Here is a 20,041-nt window from a genome sequence, read left to right as displayed (position 1 = left end):
CCAGCCCTATGCTGTAGTACAACTAGCAGGAGACTAGACTTTAGAAATGCCACTCTTTTAATTATTAAAATATGAAACGTTTTTGGCAAAACATATTCCCCATTATTATGAATATGCTTATTTTTTTAAGTGCTGTAGTACAACTAGCAGGAGAGTAGTTATAATTGAGGTAAGTTTGGAGACACTGCCTTATTTAATCATTAAATTAATACATATTTTTGTTGCATCTCTTTTCGTCTCACCGCCGGCTGCTCGTAGAATCAATGTTTTTTCTCCAGGTTGGAGGAATTGATCCTGGAAGTTTGAATCTGTGAATATCTTTCTAACTTTACCGCAGTGTTCCTTTGGTGGAGATCCAGGCGGCATGCGGAACAACAACAATTCATCTTTAATATCTATAAATCTTTATCATCCTACCAACACGGTGGAGGCTAATGTAGCATGGTGTGTCTCTGTGTGTAGATCAGCAGATAGTATATGAGTATAGTGATGTTCTAGTGTGGAGTGTCTCCTGTCTCATGGTGTGTCTCTGGTTGTTGTCTTCACAGCTCATCTGTGGGACGAGACCCTTCTGACTTCAGGACGTCCGTCTGGAATTAGTTCCCCCTGAAGAACAAGAATGAGTTCTCCACAAAAGGTGAGATCACTTTGACTCCAAGTGTTTGGATTAGTTTAGTCATTGGATGCTCCATGGATCTCCTCTTTACTTTAGATATCAACCTTAGTATTTCAACAGTTCAATCAAATGATAGCAAGAAAAAGAAGAATAGTTTCCCCAAAATAAACTGGAAGGACACAACAATGCAGCATTAATATTGATTGATTGGCATTATTATTATTACATATTGGATCATTTCGGCATATTTAAAAAGTATGTAAATTAGGACTGTCAATCTATTAAAATTGACAAAAAGACAGTTGGTGACTTTAAAGAACAGCTTGTTTATTGCTAAGGCCAGTGACTGGTAACACTTTATAATAAGAGACCATTAAAAGCATGAATTAATTAATGTAGTACTTGATGAACTATCAGTAATGTACAAGGATTAATAGTATATCATGCATGACTTAATGCAGGAACAATATGTTAATGAATGCATCAATTAAGGTATTTGAAACCTCATGATTTCTCATTTATTAATGATGATCATGTCTTCTTCAAAATACTGATCAGTCACACCAGTGTTCGTATATTGTGATGAATTCTAGTTGTGTAATCATGATAACCTAAACATTACATCTTCATGTTTGTACCTCTTAAAATAAAGTGCTGACTGGGTCCATCTTTAACATTGATGAATAAGAGATGACTAATGGTGACATTAAATTAAATGTAAATGGACTGTTTTTATAAAGCGCTTTTCTAGTCTTAACGACTACTCAAAGCGCTTTTACATAGTACAGGAACCATTCACCATACGCTGTGGCCGAGGCTGCCTCCTGCTCATCACAGACATTCACACACGCATTTAAAACTCGGGGTTCAGTTCATCGAACCTCCAACCTTCCGATTGGCAGTCGACCACTGAGCCACAGCCGCTCAGTGGTAGAGCATGTATTAAGAATTAAAGGAGTGGGTTGGCAAAATGATACTAAGGGTCACTGAATTTACACAAAATTACAGTATACTGCAGATGCATTTTATAGCTTCTATTCACAACAAATACGGCACTTAAACATTAACGCCTGGGGACAAGATCAGTGAAGTAGGCTTCTTAATGTCTGCACACACTTTCCAAAATTAGATGAATGGACAGAAGGGCTGACTTCATTTGCATGGTCCCAAAGATGATTGTTGCATATGCCACCATTAATCATATTCTATGTATTAATGTTCCAGATGGAGCAGGTCAGCACTTTATTTGAAGGGCCACAAACATGAAGGAATAATGTTTAATAATGGAAAGGAATAATGTTTAGTTAATGATTACAAACCTACAATTCAGTTTAACATCATTAATAAATCAGACATCATCATGATGATGATTGAAACATCTTAATTGATGCATTATTAGGATACGAGCACTAAAGTGCCAGGGCTGAGAGTGCAGGGAACTGGTTGATTTTTGAAGGAATCACAAAAACGTTTTGTTTTTCTTAACTGACAAAAATTGGTACATATGTAAGACTTGTCCAAAATGTCAAAGATATGTAGTGTTTGGGCTTGAGCGTGGCCAGCGGGCTCCATAGCGCCCCCTAATGCATCCCATGGTACAGATAAAGTTCCTTTTGATATTTACAAAATGTCAACCGGAGATCAGCTGTCTTGGATGTTGTGCATTAATTTCCATGTTACGAACGCACGTTTGAGGACTTTTAAATGAACGAAAACTCTCAACATGTCAATACCATGTTGGAAATGGTATACTTTGATTTGATAGTGCATTTAGGCTTGTTTAGGCTTGCTTATAATAGCACTGATTCATGGTTGTTACACAGAAACTACCAGAAGCATATCCAGGTAATCTCTGTTATTCTAATATTACCATGTAATACAATAGAAACAGGCAGAAGTGTAGAGATTACCTGGAAATGCTTCTGGTAGTTTCTGTGTAACAACCATGAATCCGTGCCGCAAAATGCAAAACTGCCTATTTTTATTGTTACATGGTAATATTAGAATAACAGAGGTGTTTCCAGGTAATCTCTGCAACTCTGTTATTCTAATATTACCGTGAAATGTGTCTTTTCCTGCATGCATGTAACCCTGTGCAATCTGACCAGCAGCTAAACACCTTCCACCATCAAGCACAGGAGACTGGGATCGTTGTAACTCAGTGCATTTGACTTAGAAAGGGTGAAACTGGGAAATGAAACCCAATGACCAGTTACTTACATACAGTATTGATGAGTCACAAACATTATACAATGATAATTGTAAAAACAATATAAATACACATCACTGTAATGGGGTAGTATATACAGTAGCTAACATGTAAGCTGAAATAAAGGAAATACGTAATGTATTGTTATATAGTGTACGTAGTATAACCTATATTCTTTATCTAAATAAAATATAGTTACATGTAGCACAACCCAAGATAACAGTGGCAAACTAGCTTACTGAAGCATACTGTCAGTCTAATATGAGCTGTCCATTATAAAAAATATACATATTGCACATCAAACATTTTGACAATAATTAACAAAGATATCAGAACAGTATATCAGCATCTATTTCACATACTGAGAATGCTACCAAAGGCATGGAACGTCGAAGATTGATGCAGATAGTATGGACAGATGATAACATATGAGGCTGTCCTGCTCACATTCAACTTCCTGACTAAATCCCATCCCAACTATATACTATATCTGGGTAATGGTAATTTAGTTATATTAATATTGTAATAACATGATAATAATGGGGTAATATATGTTTTCACAGTAGTATAGGCTACTATCAGCGTAATACTTTCCAAATTAGATAAAACTTCTTGGAATTTAAAATAGGTAATAGCCATATTATTATGCTGAAATTCATCCACCCTTTATGTTCCAAATATTTCCCTTTTGTTTCAAGGTAATACTTTACAAATGATATATTTAATTTTGTAACTTCTTACCTGGAAACACGGCTGCTAGTTTCTGTGTAACAACCATGAATCAGTGGTGCAAAAAAAACTACCTGTTTCTATTTCATTTTCTTCTGTCCCTATCAGGACATTAGTTCACTTAAATGTTTTTCTTCTCCCATTGCTGGCAGTAGTTTCTTCCACATGCGTGTGTGTTCTTTTAAGAACTGTAGGACCTTGGCATCATGGGACTTAGTCAGGAAGTTGAATGTGAGCAGGACAGCCTCATATGTTATCATCTGTCCATACTATCCGCATCAATCTTCGATGTTCCATGCCTTTGGTAGCATTCTCGGTATGTGAAATAGATGCTGACATACTGTTCTGATATCTTTATTATTATATCTATATTATTGTCAGAAGGCTTGATGTGCAATATGCAGATGATGATTGATAGCTCATATTAGACTGACAGTATGCTTCATTAACCACTGTTATCTTATAGGAAATTCTTTATTAGGTATAACCCCTTGAGATGTAGCATCTCATTTTCAAGGGGGTCCTTAAAGGCAAACATATACAATACATACACAATTAGACAAAACAGTTAACAAAACAACTTGAGGAGACCTCAAGAAAAACATACATCAGACATACAGACAATAAACAGTGAAGGTCATTCATATACAGTTGAAAAAAGAAGAATTCCTTAAGAATTTAAGGAAAATAATAAAAATAAATGGATGAATAAATAAAAATACCAAGCATGAGGAAAACAGTTGCAGATTATATGCAAATAATTAAGAAGAGCCATCTTAAACTGGTGAAAAGAGGAGATAGATCTAAAAGAACTAGTTAAGCCATTCCAATTCAAGGGGCTTTAAATTGAAAGGCTGTCCTCCCAATTTCTTTGGATATATGTGGTACAGAGAAAAAAAAAAAGGTGGTCAGTATCTCTTAAACTATAGGATGATTGATATAAAATCAAGTGTCTCAGATAGGACGGGTAGTTTCAAAAAAATGCATTTATGAACAAACTGCAACCAGTGAAACTGACGTCTAGCATTTTGTGAAAGAAAATTCAAATGACAAATCTGCAGAGACTATTATAAATCATATTCAAAGGTTTAAGATTGATTTTGGCTGTGTTCTGATGAACAACATCCACATAATCAACTATAGGCAATAATAGTTGAGTAATAATTTTTAATCTAATCTGTTTTGTAAAACAATTAATTGAGCAGTATAACATTCTTAAGCTACAGTTTATTTTTTTCCACAATGGAGTCAATATGACTGATGTGATACAAAGGCATGTCTGAAGGTAAGTTGGGATGGAGCCTAAGGCCAAGATATTTAAACTCCTCAACACTCTCTAGAGGTGTACCATCCAGGAATTTAACCTCAAGAGAGTTATTTTGCTTATGGAGTGCAGATCTCGTTGCAAAAAACATGCTATAGCACTTCTTTTTATTCAATAGAAGCAGATTGCAGATGTTTAGATGTATGCATAACTGTGTCATCTGCATATAGATGGATCTGACAGTCTAAAGATATTTGTGGTAGATTATTTATAAAAATCTAAAATAAAAGGGGCCCTAGGGAAGAACCCTGAGGGACACCTGTTTCAATTATTCTAGGCTGGGAGAGAGCAGCATTAAGAGACACGCTTTGACGTCTGTAATGAAGATATGCATTAAACCAGAGAACAGCTGATTTGGAAAGACCAATAGCATATAGTTTATCAAGAAGAATATAATGATTGACCATGTCAAACGTCTTAGTGAGGTCAATAAAAATTGCACCAGTAGACCTGTTATCTTGTGCAGAAAAAATATCATTGGTAAATAATGTAAGGGCTGTTGTAGAATGATTAGGTCTAAATGCAGACTGATTTCGACTCAAGAGGGAGAAGTCAATATATTTAGACAATTGCCTAAAAATAAGCTTTTCGAATATCTTAGCTACATTACTAATTATGGAGATTGGCCTATAATTGTTGACATCAAGTGAGTCACCACCTTTGTGTAGTGGTGTTACTTTTTCGAATTTCAACATTAATGGAATTATGCGAGTGGATAGTGATAAATTAAATAAGTCACATAGTGGAAATGCTTGGACGTGGGAAGAAAGCTTAATAAACTTAATGTCCGGACCAGCACCATTAGAAGATTATTTTTTTCTGAGATTGCCTGTTGGACATCAGAGGGATGAATAAATGAAAATGAGAATGAGCCATTGTTCACAGTATTTGTTATGCTAGAATAGGAGAGCTCAGAGAACAACAGGGGAAACATGATGATTGAGAGCATTGGCCATTGGCATAGGGTCAGTAATAATGTTCATTCTAAGTTTGGCAGAAAGACTTTTATTGGTTTTGTTAAAGAGTTAAGTTTCTTCCAGAATTGCTAAGGGTTTTTGATGTCATCTGATGAAGAATATTCATAATAATTTGATTTTGCATTCCTTGTTTTGGTTGTACAATATATTCAGGTCTTATATTCAGACCAATCAGCAGCGTCCTTTGTCATGTGGTATCTGCCCCAGGCTTTATCTCGTTGTTTAAATAAATGTATTAAATCACTGTTAATCCAAGGTAAATGACTCCCCTTGACCTTAACAGATGTCCAAGGTGCATGCCTATCTATGACTTTAAGAACCTCTGACAGAAAAAAGTTCCCGACATCTTCAACATAAGGGAACATTTGAAATCTAGAACAGTTAATGCTTATTAAATCTTGAATGAAAGCATCTGGGTTTAGTTTTTTACACTGTCTTATCGTAATTACTTTAAATGGCAGATGGGGTAGTCTTATTTTCCAAACACAAAAAACAATTGAGTGATCACTAAAACAATCAGATAATACTCCAGATTGAGATATTCTATTTGCATGGGTAACCAAGATCCAGTCCAGAAGAGACTTAGACTTATTAGTCACCCTGGTCGGATCAGTAACGAGTTGAGTAAGGTTTAGACCATTAAATAAGTTTTTCTCATGGAAAGATGAGCGATCAAGCAAATTATGATTGAAATCACCCAGTAAAATCAATTAATTTGCATAGTCTAAAGACTTAATAGTAGCAAGAATACAATTTGTCAATTCAACAGGGGAATTAGGAGGTCTATAGATGTTACCTATAATTATCTGCTTGTTTTCATGAAAAGCAATATTAACAAATAAGCATTCAAAATGTACAGCCATCTCCTTTGGCATAATGAGTTCGGAAGATAAATGAGAAGAGATATAGGTGGCTACTCCCCCACCACGAGTACACCTGTCTGCTCTATACAGAGTATAACCATCAAGTTTAACATCTGCATCAGATATACTATTCAGCCATGTTTCATATATATATATAACACAAATATTTACAAACCTTTACCTTTAATGTCCAGTTCAGAGTTTCTTTTTGATATCATCAAACTCCCAACGCTTTTGGAGAAGACTGGTACTGAAATTCGGGAAGATATGAACACGTTTGTCATTGTACTTAAGTTCTTCTTTTTCACGGGCAAGTTGTAGGATTTTAAACCTATCCTGAAGACTGAGGAGTTTCACCAGGATAGGCCTCGGAGCAAAATTCTTCTGGTTCTGTTACTGTTGCATAGGGGAGCGGTGAACCCGCTCTAGAGCTGGAAGTACTAGAAAACTCTCCTCACCCAGAAGCTGCTGGATTAGGCCGCCGATGAATCCATGGATGTTTTTACCCTCCGCTTTTTCAGGCACATGAATGAAGCAAAGATTGTAGGCCCTGCTTTGGTTTTGAGCATCATCCAGTTTATCCCGCAAATTTACGTTTTCACTTCAAGTGAATTCAAGCGTTTTTGTATGTCTGATAAGTTGTCCTCATTGGAGCTGATCCTATGTTCAAGCTCCGCTACATGGTCGCCTAGTTTTTATCAGAGAGCCATGAATCAACATTAAACTTGACTGAATATTGTCCATTTTTGCGTGTGATAACATTTCAGCTTTCAGTTGTTGTATAGTGTCCACTATAAACGTGTTGGTAACTGATTGCTCCATGATAGATATAGATATATAGATATATATATAGATATATATATATATATATATATATATATAGTGAATGGTCAGGCCGATGAAAGGCTCCGTGGTACGGCTCGACCACAGGTCCGTTGTAGCGGCTTAAATCCAAACCAAGTCCAAATAACGGATGTTGCACCGGTCTTTTTCACCAGCTCCTTGTTTCACTTTTAGTCATGTTTACTGAAGATGACGATGACGCGTTGCAGCTTGTGGCTCTAAACTTCGCGGGTAGATTCATCAACATGAATTATAGCGATAGTGCAATATAATTAAAATCTCTATCGTTTCTATTGCATATCGTCTCTATCGCCCATCTCTAACTCTCAGTGCTTAATTCTGACTTCTGTCAGAGAGTGTGGGGAATCGATCATGCGACTCCCTGTGTGGTACTCGTATGAGTATGAAATACAAAAAACATATTGATATATTTTCATATGATGTTGATAAATGTTGAGCCATTTTTATCATAGTGAGTCCAATAGGGTTAGTATTACATTTGAAGTAAAATGTATCATGATTATCATAACATTGTGCTATAAAATAAAAGTTAAGGTCTTTAGCCTTGGTATGACCGATTTTGTGGTCAATGCTAAGGCAGAATACAGTAACTTCCGAAAAAGGGTCAAAGGTCAAATTTGAGTTAAACTTTTTTTGTTAATAGATTAATACAGGTATGCATTACAAAATGTGAAAATTACAATATTATACCTAATAACTTAATTGTCAGGACATTAAGATAACTTTTTAAAGTATTTCTTCTCAGTTTCACACTCTGGTGAGTTAAGGTTTTGTGCCTTAGTAGAGCAGTACTGCTGCAAATAAGTGCCAAAATAACGCCAACATTTTCCTATTTCCATGTTGTGATTTGTATAGTCACAGCGTGTACAAATAACAAGGTCACATGAGACACAGCCCCCTTCTAACCTTATCTAAACTGGGAACTATATTCTCAGAAGGCAAAAAACTGCTACTTGGGCGGAGGGATTTGCACGCAGCAACTGAGAAGCGCCGTGGTAGAGCAGAGAGTAACGGTGGTTTTCAAGTGTTGACCTAATATCTACAAAAACAAATTGTAGATAGAGAACCAAACAAACCTTAGTGTATCTCATCCAAATTAAATACTATCAATGAGAATCCTCCTTTTTCATCCCACATACAAAAAGTATATATCTCTATAAGAACTGCCCATGCAATCTGTACCAAATTTGAAGTGTTTGATCTAGGGCCACTCCTGAGGCCACACATTCAGTAAACAATGGTGTACTGATTGGTGAAAAGCTGTTTAATTCAGAAAACCGTGACGCTATTGAGAAGTAGTTAAACTAGTATCGTTACTGCCCAACACTGCTGGCGATACAAGTTGGATTTAGGAAAAACAACAACGTAAAACAAAAGGTCAATGGTGCCCCTCATTGCTAATGCCTATCAGGGACAATGGTTCCAACTGACATAACAGTCCAGGAAAAGAAATATAAACACTCTGCTGGAGTAGAGCTAGTCCAGCAACATAAAGACAACCTGATAACCCCTACAGATACCAGTGCAAGTTTCTAACAATTCTGGATGATCACCCATTTGTTACCACCTGGCTAAAGGTTGGCAACAGTGAGGGAGGCCACACATACTGTATATTAATCAAAAGTAGTTTATTTATCACAAATTAACCAACACTGGATCTTACATTCCACATAATGCGACTCCATAATGGGGATGTCGGCAGATACTTATGAAAAGTAATGCATCAGTCAAACTATGTTCTCTAAATATTGTTTCATGTTTAAGATAGATCGCTACAGCATGGCACCTTACTAACTCACTCTCTGTTTTTCTGTCTGTTGATAGAAACCGAGAGGAAGAGGAGTCAAACGTCACCACTGTCAGCACTGTGACAAATCCTTCACAACATCAGCCTCTTTAAAGATTCATCAGAGATTTCACACTGGAGACAAACCTTACCGATGTGATCTATGTGGGACAGCTTTCACACGACAGGGACACTTTAAAACACATCAACGTATTCACACTGGAGAGAAGCCGTACAGCTGTGATCATTGTGGGCAAACCTTTTCTCATAGTGGTCACCTTAAATCTCACCAGCACATACACACTGGAGAAAAGCCATACGGGTGTGAACAATGTGGTGAAACGTTTTCTCAACGTAGTAACCTTAAATCTCACCAGCGCATTCACACTGGCGAGAAGCCCTACAGCTGTGATCAATGTAGTGAAACTTTTTCTCGTGGTGACAACCTTAAATCTCACCAGCGCATTCACACTGGAGAGAAGCCGTACTGGTGTGAACAATGTGGGAAAACCTTTCCTGGAAGTAGTGCCCTTAAAAAACATCAGCGCATTCACACTGGAGAGAAGCCGTACGGCTGTAATCAATGTGGGAAAACTTTTTCTCAAAGTGGTAGCCTTAAATCTCACCGGCGCATTCACACTGGAGAGAAGCCATACTGGTGTGAACAATGTGGGAAAACCTTTCCTGGAAGTAGTGCCCTTAAAAAACATCAGCGCATTCACACTGGAGAGAAGCCGTACGGCTGTGAACAATGTGGGAAAACTTTTTCTCAAAGTGGTGGCCTTAAATCTCACCAGCGCATTCACACTGGAGAGAAGCCGTACGGGTGTGATCAATGCGGTAAAAGTTTTTCTCGGGGTTGTAACCTTAAAACTCACCAGCGCATTCACACTGCATCGTTGTGAACATGTTTCAGAGCTAGGCCTGTCGCGATAGTCATTAAATCAATTAATCTCACGCTAAAAAAGAATTAGCTCGATAATTTTTCCGGCCACTGTCAGTGTGTCAGAGGCAAATGAATTAGCCTGAGGTAAACGATAGCTATCAGTAAACAGAAGTAATGTGGTGGCTGGTCTCGTGTGTGTGTTTGTGTGTGTGTGTCAGAAGAAAATAGCTGCACCTTCGCCAAAATGAATAACTATTTGAACATTTACTCGCCATGTGGCAACATATAGATAAATATAATTTATAAATTATATATTATTTAAATTTCATATTTAGTGTTTCATAAATAATTGTTAAATATAGCACAGAGTCTGTAGTCTATCGCACAAACACTCGAGGAATGCTGCAACATTTGACAGCCAGTACGAATTGCCTGGGAGAACATACGTGTCACAAACAGCGTGAAAGACGACATACTAAAGGAGATCAAAGAAATATTGTGGAGATTTAAAATGTCTTCCAGTTCCACTGTTAAATACTCCTTTAGAAATAAAAGTTTATTGATCTTTGAAAAGGTGTACCTGCATTATTGTGCCATTATCATTATATTAGATGAAAATGGTTTCAGAACAACAATATTATCGTTTATCGCAATAATTTCTGGGACAATTTATCGTCCAGCAAAATCTGTTATCGTGACAGGCCTATTCCGAGCCAAGCTGTTTCCTCCTGCCTCCTCCTCATGCCCTGATAGCTGTGTTGTTATATTCTGATCTTCTCTCCACATTGAAGGCTGACCAGCAGTAACTTGATCTTCTGAATCCATGGATGTTATCCTGGCTACGACTACATATTACACTCCCTCCCTTTGAAGGGGTAGTCCTGTCATTCATGTAAATAGTTTTAACTCTCTGCTTTGAACTGTATCCCACAGGCTTCTTCAGTGGATCAGATTTCAGTCTGACACTTCAGTCACATTAAAACAGCTGGTTGGATTCAGGGGGAAGTTTAAGAGCTGAAGAAGGCTGTGGAATTTGGTCAAAAGCTCCAAATGAAAGAATGTGAGCCTTGTGTTGAGAATGATCTGTTAAAAATGTGTTCCCATTATTATCATTATTTGTCTGCCTTATACATATTCTTTTGTATTATTCGTAGTTTAACATTATCTTTTCTTACTTTGTGGACCTTTTCATTTAATAATCTATATTTTATATTAACTCTTTGTATTTTCTGTCTCTAAATCTTTGAGTTTTGTTCACTGTAAAAACAAGAACTTGAAATTGCTCATCTTACTTTGATTTTCAATTAAACTGAACAAAACATACCTAATGGCGTTGTAAACTTTGTTAAAGTAGTTACTTCAGGGGACTTCCGGTGAGGTGGCGTGGTGAAGCGGCTGCGTTCGCACCTCGCTCCATCCTTTTCATCTCTAACCTTCTTTACAGTCCAGCCAAAGCTCTACAACCAACCATTTATATTCAACTATATTTGACAGCACCCCCCACGACGAGAGGATGTCCAGCAAGTCGAAAAAAGACGTTCCAAAGAAGGGTGACTCGTCATTGACTGTTGCCATGCTAATGGCTATGCTAGCAGAACACAGGGCTTCACTTTTGACTGAGTTCAAGTCTTTCTTCCAAGCCGAATTCAATGCGGCATTTTTTCCAAACTTGAGGCAAGATTAGATAGTGTCCAGACTACTATATTGGATCACCAACAGCGTCTTTATCACTGGAGTCACTTGCCAACACCACGAGCCAGGACATGGAAAATGTGGAAGCTAAGCTAGCTGTGGTGTCTGAGGTGAATGATAAAACCTACGGTGCACAACCAATGTTTTTTCCTCCTCAGCTCCTAGCAGAGGTCCTTGGTGAACAAATACTGGACTCCTCTCCGAAACCGGAAAGACCTAACCGAACGCCAGCCCCGAGGTCTAGCCCCTATGAAAAACCTTGAGTTGTCGTGTTGCAGTTCCACAGATTCCAGACTCAGGAGTTGGTTGTACACGAGGCTCGAAGGCTTTGTGGCAAACTGACATACAAGGGCGTTCCAATCCACATCTTTGAGGACTACCCGCCCGAGGTGGTCGAGCAACGATCCGCGTACCGAGATGTTCTGAAACAGCTCTATAACCTGAGCCTCAGACCTACGCTTCGCTTCCCTGCCAAGTTGTTTATTAGAATCGAAGACGGACTGAAACGGCTCATTCCCCCAGGACCTCATCTCCTCTTGGCGCCGACTCAGCTCGAGACCCACAGAGGACTGATTTCGTCTGGCAACATAACGGATACGCAGTGTTTCCTCTATGTTGATTTGACCGTGGCGGCCCCCCACGGCAACATTTCTGCCCCCCACGGTATCAGAAATAGGGCTGCATTCTTACAGTGCATGTCGGAGAACGTTTGTATTTTAGGACCATTATTTACATGCTGAAGTAGTTACACTGCATTACGCTAAAGTAATTAATAGTGGGTTTATTGTTATTTGCTACAGAATGCTTAGCCTACAGTCCCTGACAAAAGTATTGTCGCTTGTGTACAAATTGACCTGAAGTGCCGTTGAAATATATTTCTAATCAAGATGTTTTTACAAGAAATGGCTCATTTTAATCCCAACAGCTTTAGTAATAATGTTTCAGGTCAAAATTAAACTGTCAAAAAGTATTCTAATATTCACAGCTTGGTAAAGCCCATTGAGTCAATTTTTGCAAAGACATAAGTGTTGTTGCCTCGTCATATGAGCTTCACCTGTGACTAATAATGGATCAGTTAGGTCTCAGGTGTGTATAAAAACAACCCCAGTACACTAGACCTTCACATCAACTGCAACTAGACCTCTGCAAACATTCCTAAGATTCACCCTGAGACTAAAGTTTTGATTATCAAGAGGCTGAAGACCAGATCCACTGCTGATGTGGCAGACACCTTCAATGTGTCTCAGCGTCAAGTACAGAGGATAAAAAAAACATTTGAAGACACTGGATACTTTTTGACGAGCCCAGGTCAGGCAGACCCCGCAAGACAACTGCTCGAGAGGACCGTTTGTTGGCTCGAAAATCCGAGGCCAGCCCATTTTCCACTGCAGCAGAGCTCCCCGAGACCTGGTCACCTGAAGTCCCTGTGTCAACCAGAACAGTTTGTCGGATTCTGTTTCGAAATGGCCTCCATGGTCGAATCAGTGCCCAGAAGCCAGCACTAAACAAAAGACAATTGAAAAACCGTGTGGCATTTGCCAAGGCCCACAGCCTGCTAAAAGGATGGATGCTGGAAAAGTGGAAGAAGGTGGATTTTTCAGATGAATCTTCTGTTGAATTACACCACTGTTGCCGCAAATATTGCAGGAGATCTACTGGAGCCTGCATGGATCCGAGATTCACCCAGAAAACAGTGAAATTCGGTGGCGGAAAAATCATGGTCTGGGGTTACATCCAGTATGGGGGTGTGCGAGAGATCTGCAGGGTGGAAGGCAACATCAATAGTCTAAAATACCAAGAAATCTTAGCTACTTCTTATATTCCCAACCATAACAGAGGCCAAATCCTGCAGCAGGACGGTGCTCCATCGCATACTTCTATCTCCACATCAAAGTTCCTCAAGGCGAAGAAGATCAAGATGCTCCAGGATTGGCCAGCCCAGTCACCAGACATGAACATCATTGAGCAAATGTGGGGTAGGATGAAAGAGGAAGCATGGAAGACGAAACCAAAGAATACTGATGAACTCTGGGAGGCATGCAAGACTTTCTTTGCTATTCCTGATGACTTCATCAATAAATTGTATGAATCCTTGCCAAACTGCATGGATGCAGTCCTTCAAGCTCATGGAAGTCATACAAGATATTAAATTTGGATCTCACAGCACCACTACTTAATTTGCTGACATATTTTTGTATTTGCAATAAATTTGTTCAATTTCGGTATAGGCGACAAAACTTTTGTCTTGCCAAAATTTGACCTTTCTGTGTTGATTAAATGATAAATCTTTTTTCAGTGAAACTAATTTATTTCAGTGCATTAAACATCATTTGGGAGGGTTTTAGCTTTTCATATGAGCTATTTCTAACACCAAGTGATTAATTAAAAGTCAGGTTAATAGCAGGTGTTTCTACAAAATAGATAAGCGACAAGACTTTTGTCAGGGACTGTATTTGTCAAGATCAAAGTTGGCCTATATAGTAACTCAGAAAATACAGTTCAATCACAACTGAAAATATGCCTCATTGTGAGCTTTCCTTAGGATGTGCCATTTCTGTGTCTGTAGCTATTGAGGAGGAAAGAGGGCGGGGCAAGCCATGATTGAAACCCATGATGTCTCTCTCTCTCATGGGTGGGCCAAATTCTCTGGGCGGGCAATGCAGAGAAAGGGGAGGTAACCTCGCTTGTTATGACCTCATAACAAGCAAGATTCCAGAACAGCTCATCTGAGCTTTCATTTTCTCAAAGGCAGAGCAGGATACCCAGGGCTTGGTTTACATCTATCACCATGTCTAGCTTTAGTTCTTCTCACTGCAGCTCAATCACTCTCTGCAAAAGACGATTATGTTAATACGTGAGGATAAGTGATATAGCAGTCTTGTTAGTGTAATGCTAATTCAGTACATAATACAAAAATGGTATTTCATAAAAAAAGATTAATTATCAGCATACAGGAAGTCTGATTCAAACAAAATTTTAAATATATAAATAAACATTTTGACATTGACATTTTGTCCGGAGATTGGTATGGTGTTTTGCTCCCAAAACACAGGACTTTTCTGTCCCGAAAGTATTTATTTTAACCCAACCACAAACTAATTCTGGTAAGACGTTTGGTGCCTAAACTTAACCGTCACAACAGCCACATAACGGTGACCAGTTGTTGTTTCACAGCATTTAAAAGAATGCCATATGTCCTCCGATATCAATACGAATGCTCGCGCATTGTGCATCAGTTACGCAATTTCCGTAAGATACATTAATCGCATGAAATGTGACAAGTAGATGATTTATTATCACGTATTGCTTCCTGCAGTAGCAACCTAATGTCACTTCCAAGCCTATCATTAATATTCACTGTCTTTTAGCTCTGTTCTTTTGAGGTAAATAGTAAAACAAAGTGATGAATAAATAAAAATTCATCTTTATGCAGATGATGCTGTTTTAGATGCTGTTTTAGCTGATGCTGTAGCTGATTGTGTACAGTTGGCTAAATGGAAACTATTGCTCTGCTTTAAGGCCATAAAGATGCTCTCAGGGTTAACTGCCCTTCAGACTCAGGGGGTCCGGGTCAGAGTCTGAGAGGGGGGCGGGTTTATATTTTTTAAGTTGTTTAAGTTTTTATTTTTATATTTTTGAATTTAAAATTTTTATTTTGTTATATTTCTTATCTATATTAAGTATCTCTATATTCACCTATCGCTGAATAAATTTACCCAGCATGCCCTCTGAGTGTTTCCTAATTTCTTTTTTACTTAATGTTTCATCAATGTAACGTTGTTGTTTTTAACATGTGCTAAATAAATAAACAAAAGTATTTCCTTGATAAATATCTTGGTAGATAAAATGTGATAACTGTTGTTGTTATTATTATTATTATTAATGTTATTGTATTTGTTTGATGTACTTTATTATTAAAACATGTATAACACTGCAAAACAGTTATTTCAAACTTGAGTCAGTAAATGTGTGGATAGTGGAGCAGCCTTCAAGGATCACTACAAAGCTGCTGACTCCACCCCCCCCCCACACCAACAGACCTCAGTCTGTTAGGTTAAATAATCACACCTTCTCAATCATCACCCTCAACACCGGTGTACCACAGGGATGTGTGCTGAGCCCTCTCCTTTACTCCCTCTTCACCTACGACACAGGAGGGCGTTGTAACAGGTTAGTAACAAGGATGCACACAAATGAAAACAGAGGAGAGAGCAGTTCAGTGTGTCGTAGGAAGGAAGGAACTGCCCCGGCAGTCTAGAATTATAATAGCATAACTAAGAGAGGCAGGTTAGAGAGAGGTGCCGGATCGGGCTTGAACTCTCCCCTGCCGGATCGGGCTGTACAGGCCTGCCTTCCTCTACTCTCACTAGATTATTTATTATATGATAAATAAATCTGATGACTACGAAGAGGAGCAGGTGGGCCGGGTTAGGCGTACACTGCGACTCCTCACTCCCTAACTATAAGCTTTATCAAAGAGGATGGTTTTCAGTTTATTCTTAAATGTGGTGACGGTGTCTGCCCCTTGAACCCAGATTGGGAGCTGGTTCCACAGGAGCGGAGCCTGATAGCTGAAGGCTCTGGCCCCAAGTCTACTTTTATGGCGTTTTTCCATTACATGGTACCGCCTTGACTCGGCACACTGTGCGTCCCTTTTCCATTGCAGATGGTTGGTCTCGCCTCAGCGTGGCTGGTCGTCATAGCGACTGCTGTGGGCGTGGCTCGGTAGCGTTGCATTTCCCCCAATGATTTCCCCCGACTCAATTCCTGGTTCTCCTCCGTAAACAACATGAAATCAACAAGATAGTTAACTTTTCCTGCTCCAGATCTCCCACCGTGGTCAGAAAGAACAGGGGAGACTCTTTGTTTCTCTCACTATATGAGTCTAGAGTCACTACTCGCTGCGGAGCTAATCGCTGGCACTCTCTCACTTCTCACTTCTCCCTCACTCACCAGCTCCCCACACACACACAAGGTAACCACGGGTAACGCTTCTTTGAGTAATCTCGTTGGGATGGGGTCTAAGAGACAGGTAGTTGGCTTAGCTGAAGAGACCTTTAACATTAATTGTTGAAGGTTTATAGGATAAAAGCAGCTTAAGTATGTATCAGGTCTTATCGTTCTCTCCAGCCCTCCTCCGACCAATGGTGAGCCGTTAGAAGCTGTGGGCAAAAGGTGATGAATTTTATCTCTAATTGTTATAATTTTATCATTAAAGAAGCTCATGAAGTCATCACTACTCAGAGCTAGAGGAATAGATGGCTCAGTAGAGCTGTGGCTATCTGTCAGCCTGGCTACAGTGCTGAAAAGAAACCTTGGGTTGTTCTTATTTTCTTCTATTAGTGTTGAGTAATAGTCTGATCTGGCATTTCTGAGGGCCTTCCTATAATTTTTCAGACTATCTTGCCAATCTACACAAGATTCTTCCCGTTTGGTGGAACGCCATTTACTTTCAAGTTTTCATGAGATTTGTTTAAATTTGCGAGTTTGGGAGATTCCTTTGCTTCATCATCTTCTTTTTGACAGGAGTGACCGAGTCCAAAGTTGTCCGTAGCATCGTCAACAAAATTATCAATTTGGCAGGGACTAAAGTTAACATAAAGGTCCTCTGTTATATTAAGGCATGACATTGAGTTAAATGCTGATGCCAGCACCAGGTCGAGGGTGTGGTTAAAACAATGCATGGCCTCATGCACACTCTGACTGAAGCCAATAGAATCTAGTAGTGAGTTGAAAGCAGTAGTAAGACTATTGCTGTCAACGTCCACATGGATATTAAAGTCACCAACAATAAGTACTTGGTCTGATTTAAGGACTACACATGATAAAAACTCTGAGAATTCAGATAAAAATTCAGAATACGGACCTGGTGCGTGGTAAACAACGACAAATGTAATTGGCTGGACTGTTTTCCACGTTGGGTGTTGAAGATTAAGAACAAGGCTTTCGAACGAGTTATAATCTAGTTTAGGTTTAGGATTAATTAACAGGCTTGAGTCGAATATGGCTGCAACTCCCCCTCCTCGGCCTGAGCCTCGTGGAATTTGAGTATTAATATGACTGGGAGGAGTGGCTTCATTTAGACTAACGTATTCATCGTGGCCTAGCCATGTTTCGGTGAGACAAAATAAATCAATTTGGTTATCTGATAGCAATTGTTTACCAATATTGCTTTAGAAGACAGAGATCTGATGTTTAATAGTCCACATTTGATTTTCTTATTCTGTTCTGTCAGTGCATTGGTTGTTCCAATTCCAATTAGGTTGTTGAGTATAGCACCTCTTTTGTTTATGTTTAATTTAATCAATCTCACTCTGGGAACAGACACCGTGGTTATGGGATTATGAATGGGTGATTGTTCCAAAGGAGCAAGCACAGAGGAGCGTGTAGTGCTGTATCTCTGATTACTGATATTATTGATTATAACTGGAATGATATTGCTGGTCTGTGGGTAAGCAGAGTTATTTATAAGTGAGTGAGAGCTTTTGGGAGAGTGTGTCTGAGCAGTGTGCAAGGCGTGGTGCAAATTCCCACGGAGCACCTGGTTTCCGCGTGTGTTGGGATGGATCCCATACCTGCTGAACAGGGAGCCACGTTTCCAAAACAGATTAAAATTGTCAATAAAACCTAGTTTATGAATGCTGCATGTAAGCTGGAGCCAGGTGTTAAGGGAGAGTAGCCTCCTAAAAAGGCATGATCCGCGACCTAGGGATGGAAGTGGGCCAGAAATAAAAACCGACTTCCCAGTGCTTTTTAAAGCCTCAATGAGAGTGGTAAACTCTTTCTTTGTGCGTTCGGAGATAGGACATGTTGTTGTGTCCACACTGGACCACGATGCGTTTAATAGAGGTCGGGAACGAGGGTGTCCGGTCCACAACTTTAGCCAGGATGTCTGCAACTTTGGCTCCAGGAAAGCAGTGAGTAACAGCATTATGAAACGTTAAATCTCTGGTGATGGAGTCACCGATAATTACTGTGGTTCGGGGGGGTGTGGATGGCCGGTGACGGGAGCGAAACAGTCAGTGTCGGTTACAGATGGACAAGGAAAAGAAGAGGACGATTGCTTACCGTTCGGTTGTTTTTGAGGAACGTTGTCGTGTGGCCGGTCCAGGCCACCAGATCGTCTGGCTACTGTGTCCATCAGAAGCTGTAGCCGCGGTAACCTCTTCTGTGACGGAGGCTGGTCAGTCGGCTTTGAAGCGGGGCGGGCCTGGCCAACCACATCAGCCACTACTAGGTCCGACTCCGACAGGGCACTGAAACGGTTGGAGAGGCTGAGGGCAGGAGGCGATGGAGCCCTACTCGAGGCTCTCTTTTGGCCACAAACCACCTCAGTCCAGCGTGGCTTGATGACCGGTGTCGAGCAAGAAGGTGGACGTGGGCAGGCGGCTGGGTCCATAGGCGCTGTATCCTGAAACGCCGCCGTGAGCGATGAGATCCGGAGCGACTGGTTATGAGCCACGTCCAAGCAGGCGGTTAACAAAGCATCTTTGGTCTTTAAGTCCTCGGAAAGTCGACGATCATCTTCCTTGAGGTCAGCAATTTCTTTGTTTGTGTGTGAGTGGTGACTCGCCAGGTGTAGAGGAGGCCATGGGGCTAGCGTTGGTTTAGCCGGTTGGTCTAGTCTTGATAAATTAGCGTGAGGCTAAATACTTACTACATGTATCTTTGGTTTTTTAAAAACACTATATTAATATAATAGAAACTAGGCTATAGAGGCGATGGGTAGGAGAGTGAAGGCAGCTGCTGGCCCGGCTGCAAAATTACGAATCCCACTATTGCCACGCCAAGACCCGCCCTACGAAGCAGCTCGATTGGTTGGGGTTAGGCGTTTCACCTCGAGTGGTTAAGGTTAGGGTTAGGGGATTGGTCAGGGGATAGGACCTGTACATGTAAGCATGGACGCCTGGTCAATAGTAGTGTGTGAACGCTATTGAAGGGCGGGTCTTGGCGTGGCCATAGTGGGATTCGTAATATCGCGGCCCGGCTTCCTCTTTCCGGCCGACTGTTGTCGCTTCTGGATGACGTCGACGTTGTGATGCGTTCAGGTGTGTTTTAGCCTTTACTACTATTACTACTGTGATAATGTTACCAT

General features: G+C 39.8%; 2 protein-coding genes across 2 annotated transcripts in view; both read left to right on the top strand.

Moving 5' to 3' along the window:
- Positions 1–548: 548 nt before the first annotated feature.
- Positions 549–10,505, top strand: LOC114574085 (zinc finger protein 239-like). The gene is made up of 2 exons (XM_028606399.1): positions 549–637; positions 9,407–10,505. The coding sequence occupies exons 1-2, from the start codon at positions 620–622 to the stop codon at positions 10,271–10,273; spliced, it is 885 nt and encodes a 294-aa protein (XP_028462200.1). The 5' UTR covers positions 549–619; the 3' UTR covers positions 10,274–10,505.
- LOC114574064 (zinc finger protein 239-like) overlaps positions 587–20,041 on the top strand; it is a 36,905-nt gene continuing 17,450 nt past the window's right edge. Inside the window, exon 1 of the mRNA XM_028606366.1 lies at positions 587–637. Coding sequence (XP_028462167.1) covers positions 620–637 — 18 coding nt within the window. The 5' untranslated portion in view covers positions 587–619. The remainder of the gene's footprint in view (positions 638–20,041) is intronic.

This window comes from Perca flavescens, chromosome 19 (genome assembly GCF_004354835.1).
Source record: "Perca flavescens isolate YP-PL-M2 chromosome 19, PFLA_1.0, whole genome shotgun sequence".
Taxonomy (NCBI): domain Eukaryota; kingdom Metazoa; phylum Chordata; class Actinopteri; order Perciformes; family Percidae; genus Perca; species Perca flavescens.
The sequence above is the reverse complement of the archived record's forward strand: the minus strand, read 5'-3'. Positions and strand labels throughout refer to the sequence as shown.